The 7671-nt window shown below is 46.8% G+C and overlaps 1 protein-coding gene across 1 annotated transcript; it reads right to left on the bottom strand.

Annotated features, from left to right (window-relative positions):
* Positions 1–789: 789 nt before the first annotated feature.
* LOC150042069 (C-type lectin domain family 2 member F-like) lies at positions 790–5541 on the bottom strand. Its single transcript, XM_090325201.1, has 5 exons — positions 5469–5541; positions 3319–3444; positions 3044–3225; positions 2034–2137; positions 790–997 (listed from the first exon to the last, which is right to left on the bottom strand). The coding sequence occupies exons 1-5, from the start codon at positions 5539–5541 to the stop codon at positions 790–792; spliced, it is 693 nt and encodes a 230-aa protein (XP_090181327.1).
* Between the last annotated feature and the right edge of the window lie 2130 nt (positions 5542–7671).

The raw sequence follows: 7671 nt of genomic DNA on the forward strand, positions 1-7671 counted from the left end.
ACAGCCAACCAAGAGCATGAGTCCCTGAGTTCAAGACCCGGGACAAGCATGCGTGCACATGCAGGCACACACACACACACACACGCATGACCATGGTACAAAAACAGAACTTCTATAATGCCATCCGTTTCTATTGAGCCTGTGTCTGGGGCTAGATTATATAACATTCCAAGCTCAGTTATTTAGAATTGTAAAGAAGGGTTTCATTTCCCCATGTAAAGTTAGTAGCACAACACACACACACACACACACACACACACACACACACTATACAGAGAGAGAGAGAGAGAGAGTTGATGTGTTGCCTTTCTAACGTACCATGGGGAGGGGAAACCCTTCTTCACAATTCCTTGAGGTAAAGATGTGGTGAAGTAAAAGCAGGAAGTGGGATGAGCTTCAGGTGGGAAATGTGTAAGTCCCCATCTTCTGGTAGCACAGGCCTTTGACGCCTGGCCGTGTCATGCATGTGTGTCACTGGTGAGTGACTCGTGTTTCCAGTGGGCTCTGACACCCCTGGCTCCATGAACCCCAGAACAGAGAAGTCACAACTTTGTCCTCCAGTAGCAACGCTAAAGTTGCTGTAAACTTTATTTTATTTGGCAATCCTGGGGCTTGAACTCAGGGCCTGAGCCCTGGCCCTAGCTCAAGGCTAGGGCTCTACTAATTAAGCCACAGTGCCTCTGCTGGTTTTCTAGTGTTTCACTGGAGCTGAGACTCTCACAGAATTTCCTGCCCTGGCTGGCTTTGAACCTAGGTCCTCAGAGGTCAGTCTTTTGCATAGCTGGGATTCTAGGCATGAGCTATTAGGATCCCAGCTACAAGCAGACAGTATGTAGAGAAGGAGATGACACGGGGTAGGAGAGAGCTGGAGGCAGCTGAGCACTGGGCATAGAGGCTTGGTTTGCTGCAGATCCACTTTCTCTCTTCGGAGACCCTGGCGCTGCTAATTCCAATCTCATCCAAATAAGCGTATTCCCCAGGGCCTTGCGCTTCCACCCTAGAGCCAAGCAGAAACACGTGCAGCATTCACATTTGGGTACTTACTTGCTTTCTTTCTTTCTTTTGTCAGGTATGGGGTTTGAACTCGGGGCTTGGTCTCTCCCTGAGGTCTGGTGTTCAAGCTAACCCTGCTCTCCCATTATGAGCCACAGCACCACTTCTGCCTTATTTTTTTTTTTTCGTATGGTTCATGGGAGATAATCTCATGGATTTTCCTGCCTTGGCTGGTTTGAACCCTGATTCTCAGATCTCAGCCTCCCGTGGAGCTAGGATGACAGGTGAGAGCCACCAGACCCAGATTGTTGCCTGTCTTTTTTTCTTCATTTATTTATTTTTTTTTCTTGAACTCAGGGCCTGGGCACTGTCCCTGAGCTTCTCTGGCTCGAGGCTGAAGCTCTACCACTTGAGCCACAGTGCCACTTCCGGCTGTTTCTATGTATGTGCTAGGAAGGAGTTGAACCTAGAGCTTTGTGCATGCGAGGAAAGCACTCCAGCACCAGGCCACAAGCCGGCCCCTGTCTGGAGTTTCACCAGAATAGACCAGCGGTCGTCTGCTGAGCACTGATGGCTGAGTTGCGTTTCTTCTCCATTCTCAAAGTCCTGGTGTGAATGCCACCTGTCTGTCCATCACCCGTCCATCCCAGTCACACTAACCACGCATTCATTCATGACCCACAGCCACCTGTGGGCTCCCTAGACGTGACCTTCACTCAGGCTCAACTGTTTCCAAAATGCAGAAAAATAAACCATCAACAACAACAACAAATCCATGCTGGGTTCCAGGACTCACAGCTGTCATCCAGCTACTCAGGAGGCTGAGATCTGACGATCACAGTTCAAAGCCAGCCCTGCCAGCAAAGTCCATGAGACTCTTATCTCCAATAAACTATTTAGCAAAAGCTGGAAGTGGCGCTGTGGCTCAAGTGGTAGAGCACTGGCCTTGAGCAAAACCTCAGGAACAAGGGCCCAGGCCCTGAGTTCAAGCCCCAATCCTGACCCAAAACAAAGAAGCCAAAAGGTGGTTGAAAACGTACAAGTTGGTGAACTCTGTGTTGTCTGCCCACTTCCAGCTGTGCTTTGAGGATTCTCTTCTCAGTCCAATCCAATGATCGTAACCTTTGTGTTTTTTCAAGAAATTCTGTAATAAAACACAGTGAGTTGAAAATGAGAGTCCTTGTCTTTCAGATGAAGTTTATTTTTCCCCTGTCCCAGGCTGGCTTTGAATTTTGACCTCACATCTTAACCTCCTGAGAAGCTATTTATTAGAAGGAATTATTCTTTCTCTTTCATGTGTGTGTGTGTGTGTGTGTGTGTGTGTGTCCGTGTGTGTGTATGTGTGTGTGTGTCTGTGTGTGTGTGTGTATGTACATGCTTGTGTATGTGTGCCAATATTGGGGCTTGAACTCAGGGCCTGGCACTGTTCCTGAGTCTCTTTTTGCTCAGGGCTGGCACTCTACCACTTGAGCCACAGTTCCACTTCCCACTTTTTCGCCATATGTGGTACGGAGGAATCGAAGCCAGGGCTTCCTGCATGCTATCAAGCTCTTAAAACCAAGCCACCCTGCCAGTCCTGTCCCTGAGCTCTTGTGCTCAAGGCGGTAACACAAATCCCCTTCCAGCTTTTTCCTGGGAGGTAAGAGTCTCATGACTTTCTTGCACAGTTTGTCTTGGAACTGTGATCCTCCCATCTCAGCCTCCTGGGTAGCTGGATGACAGCGTGAGCTCCTGGCGCCCAACCCTTTAACTTCACACAACCTCTCCAAGTCGGGGTGGGGTGTCTTCAGCATGTCACAGAGAACAGGACCCCAAAGGCATTTTTTTGCCAGTTGGGGCTTGGACTCAGGGCCTGAGCACTGTCCTTGGGCTTTCTCAAGGCTAGAGCTCTACCACTTAAGCCTCAGCACCACTTCTGGCTTTTTTTTCTATGTATGTGGTTCCAAGGAATTGAACCTGGGTCTTCGTGCATGCTAGGCAAGCACTGTACCACTAGCCCAAACTCCGGGCACCTAGGCCAAACTCGTGGCCCCCCAAAAGCATTTCTTACCAGGTCCTGGATGGTGTCAAAGTTGGCCAGATTGGCTCCAGAGGAGGCACAAAAGTCCTGACTGGACGTCCAGTTCCTTGTATCCTCAGAAAAATAGAAACACTGATTCCCAAAGCCAATCCACTCTCTTGGACAGGAAGAAAACAGGCTGTGCTCTGGAATGCGGCTTTCTGCTTGGTTCACTAACACACAATGGATTTGCTTTATAATCAGTCTTCTGTTTTCTGTGCCCGTCCCGGACCTAAGCTACCCATTGGTCATTCAAAGCCACTCACCTGCTAGAATCACCGTTAGCACAACTGTCATCCCTAACAGAAGCACAATAGTCAACACACAGCAGTGCCATTTTGCCAGTGTGATAGGTGATGATATTCCTGGGTATTTTTCCTGGAGCCCCTTCACTGCAAACAGAGAAAGAGGAGGGTCTAAATCCAAGGAAAGTGCTAGAAGGAAAATGATTATAGCATTCCCTACTTGTGGCTTGTCCTGGCTCAATTAGCACCAGAGGCCATCTTGCAATGGTGGAAAAGGGAAGAATGGAGGAGCTGAGCACTGGTGTCTCCTCCCTGTAACCCCAGCTACTCAGGAGCCCGAGATGTGAGGGTGGCAGGGAGGAAAGTCTTGAAGACTCTTTATCTCCACAGAACCACAAAAAGGCCAGAAGGGAGCTGTGGCTCCAGTGGTTGAGCCAACATTGAGAGGCAAATCTAAGGGACAGCACCCAGGCTCTGAATTCAAATCCCAGCTTGGTCATATGCTATATGACAGACATTATAAATACTTCATCTGATATACCATTGTGTTCTGTGATACATAATGTTATATAACATAATGGCATATATTCTAATATATAATATAACATGATAATACTATATATATACTTTCTGTTTTGATCAGACCTGGGGCTTGAACTCAGGTCCTGGGCACTGTCTTTGAAGTTTTTCCCTCAAGGCTAGTTAGTGCTCTACCACTTTGATCCACAGCTCCACCTCTACTTTTCTGGTGGTTCATTGGAGAGAAGAGGCTCATGGCCTTTCCTGCTCAGGATGGCTTGACCACCAGCCACCTGTGTAGCTGGGATGACAAATGTAAACCCCAGCCCCCTGGCTATATAGACCCTTATATTACATACAGGATTAAGTTACATGGTGCTATATAATTGTTGTATGTTGTACTTTATCAATCCTATAGCATACTATATGATCTACATGCAAATTGTATATATATAATATGAATATATGGAATAATAAAATATAAAAATAAAAATGTAATATAAAAGTAGGCGAGGAGGGAAGTGGGGCTGTGGCTCAGGGGTAGGGTGGTAGCCTTGAGGTGAAGAGCTCAGGGACAGCGCCCAGGTGCAGAAAAGAAAGAAAAAAAGGTACACTGGGAGTGTTGTCTAGTGGAACAGTGCTTCCCTAGTATGCATGCAGCCCTGGGTTCGATTTCTCAGTACCACATACTCAGAAAAGGCTGGAAATGGCACTGTGGCTCAAGTGGCAGAGCACTAGCCTTGAGCAAAAGGTGTTCAAGGGCAGTGCCCAGCCACTGAGTTCGATCCTCAGGACTGGCAATAAAAAAATTTAAAAAATAAGGCTTGGGAGTTTGGCCTGGTGGTAGAGTGCTTGCCTAGCATGCATGAAGACCCTGGTTCGATTTCTCAGTACCACATACATAGAAAAAAGCTGGAAATGGTCCTGTGGCTCAAGTAGTAGAGCTCTAGCCTTGAGAAAGTTCAAGGACAGTGTTCAGTCCATAAGCTCAAGCCCAGGATTGTCGAAATAATAAAAATAAATAAATAAAGCTGGACAGAATGGCTCACGCCTGGAATCCTAGCTACTCAGGAGGCTGAGAACTGAGGATGGTGGTTGAAAGCCAGCCCAGCACTAAAGTCCATGAGACTCTTATCTCCAAATAATCTCTAGAAAACTGGAGGTGACACTGTGGCCCAAGGGTAGGGCGGTAGCCTTGACCTGAAGAGCTTAGGGTCAGTTCCCAGGCCCAGAGTTCCATAATCAACACACACACACACACACACACACACACACACACACACACACACACACACACACACAAAGAAGGGCTGGAATTTGGCATAGTGGTAGAGTGCTTTCCTAGCATGCACAAAGACAGGAGTTCTATTCCTCAGTACCACATACATAGAAAAAAGCTGGAAATGGTTCCGTGGCTCAAGTAGTAGAGCTCTAGCCTTGAGAAGTTCAAGGACAATGTTCAGTCCATAAGCTCAAGCCCAGGACTGGCAAAAAAAAAGCAGAAGAGGAGGAGGATGACAAGGAGGAGGAGGAGGAGAAGATAGAAGAGGAATGTTACTCCAACTCAAGGCACATATCCCAGATCTAACCCTCCCTCCCTCCATCCCAGCCTAGCTGCCTTAGTGGGAGACTTCAAACCTAATTCAAGTTACCTGCTGGCCTACTTTCTGGGTAGTCTGTGGAAGGCAGATTTTTCTGTAACATCCCCACCGAGGCTTCTGTCATTTTCCCTCCTTGTTCTTTTTAGGCAGAACCGACTAGATCCAGAGGATTAAGGAGGTAACCTTGGCATTTGCAAGTGTTATCTGGCAGCTGGATATGCAGATTCTCCCACCAGCCTTCTGCCTTTCCTGGCTCTTAGTCCTGACAGAGCAAACAAACAAAAAATAAAAACAAAACAAAAACAAGAGAGAAATCAGGATCTGAAATTCAATGGATTAGAAATGAAATGATTGGTGTGTCAGAATTATTGTTATTATTATTATTATTATTATTATTGTTATTGTTATTGTTACTGTTATTTGCCAGTCCTGGGGTTTGAACTCACAGCCTGGGCACTGTTCCTGAGCTTTCTCAAGGCTAGAGCTCTACCACTTGAGCCACAGCTGCACTTCTTTCTCTTTCTATGTTTGTGGTACTGAGAAATGGAAACCAGGGCTTCGTGCATGCTAGGCAAGCACTCTACCACTAGCCCACCTTCCCTGTTCCCGAGATCTAGTTTTCATAATAATAATAATGCTTTCTTTGGCTTACAGCCTGAGATACTAGCTGAAGTGAAAACACTCTAGGGCAGGAAAGATTGTGAAATTCCTTAGCTCCCGTTCAGCACCAAAAAGCCAGAAGTGGAGTGGAAAGAAGTGGCTGCATAAAAGCAACATTCTTCCTTTAGGGCTGCACATAATCCTCCCTCTTTCCTGAACAGTAAGTCTAGCCCACGCCTGTTTTGTAACACTGCTTCTGATAGGGAGGTTAATGATTCTTGTAGAGCGGTGAGCACGAGTCCTATCCCAGGGATTCCGAAGTTCTCCTGCAAGGTTTCAGGGGAGATGTGGATTACCATTACTGCTGGCCTTCCAGTTATCTCCACGATAATCTTCTTTCAGGTCAAAGGGATCTGCTGGTCTGGCTTGCGAGTAATGGACCCAGGTGGTGACTCTGTCAGCAACACCATGTGGGGCCCTTTCCACCATGGTTTCAGAGTCTTAGGATTGTGTCTCCAGATGAGCACCCGGCCGCCTGATCTGAACAAATGGGGGGTAGGGACAGAGACAGAATCATCTTGGCTCCTCGATCGGCCAAATATTTTCTCTGGGAGTGTGAAAGTCCAGGGTTCTCACAAGCAGTCTTCACCTAGGAGTGATGAACCCAGTAGCTCATTCCTGCTACCTTCACAATGGCTGGTGTGTTGGGAATCACAGTGCAGGTTCATTTGAGTGCCAGGGTACTGGAAACCAGACGCTGAACACATTCCCAGATCAAGTTATAAGGCCGGTAAGGACTGGATTGAATCATGGTTAACAGTGCCAGCTGAGATAACACATGGCTGGGGGGGGGGGGCAACAATTGTTATCAGATTCGGGCAGACAGCATTCTCTGGTTTGGAGGGGCATAGAGCATGCCCTCCTAGTTCTGCACCCAAGAAAGTCCTCACAACTAGGAAATATACATCCAAGCACAGCAATTCCTCAGATGGGCACAAAGAATGGTTCCTAACACGGTTTGTATTATGGTTGACTCAATTACATGCCAATTTTACTTGTAAGCTCCAGTCTCAAGACATGCTCATACCATGTACTATATACAGGAACTTTCTAGGATTTGTCTTTTTCCCTTTTTGTAGAGCAAACATAAGACAATGCTTTCCAGATCCCCCCTTTTCCATAGACTGTTCTTCTGTTTTCTCAATTCTTTCCAAAGGTTTTATTTACTAAACTTTTTTCTCTCCTTTACCTGACTATAGCCCTCATTCACATTTAGCACCTCCCTTGTCTAGACTGTTCAGCACTGGATGGAAAATTCCCTTCAGTCATCCAGTCACCATAATGGCTGCAAAAATCTAGAGGACTTTGAACTTAGCACAGATAGAATGTCCCATCACCAAGAGTTTAGTTCCAGTCCTCTCAGGAAACAACTGTGAGGTGGTGGTTGAATCTGGCAGCACAGCAGCTCCGATGGAATGTCACACCTCCTGCTGGGTCGCCTGCAAAATTTCTAAAGAAGCTTAACCTAAGGCCTGACTCTGGTGAATTCTCCCAATGCTTTTCTAGTTGCTTTACCCGAGCACACTCATTTTTGCAGGCTGGCACCCACTGGTTTTTAAGACCATCTAGGGTTGAGAATCCAAAGTAATACCAG

The sequence above is a fragment of the Megascapheus bottae genome, chromosome 37, assembly GCF_031878675.1.
Source record: "Megascapheus bottae isolate mThoBot1 chromosome 37, mThoBot2.hap1, whole genome shotgun sequence".
In the NCBI taxonomy this organism is placed as follows: domain Eukaryota; kingdom Metazoa; phylum Chordata; class Mammalia; order Rodentia; family Geomyidae; genus Megascapheus; species Megascapheus bottae.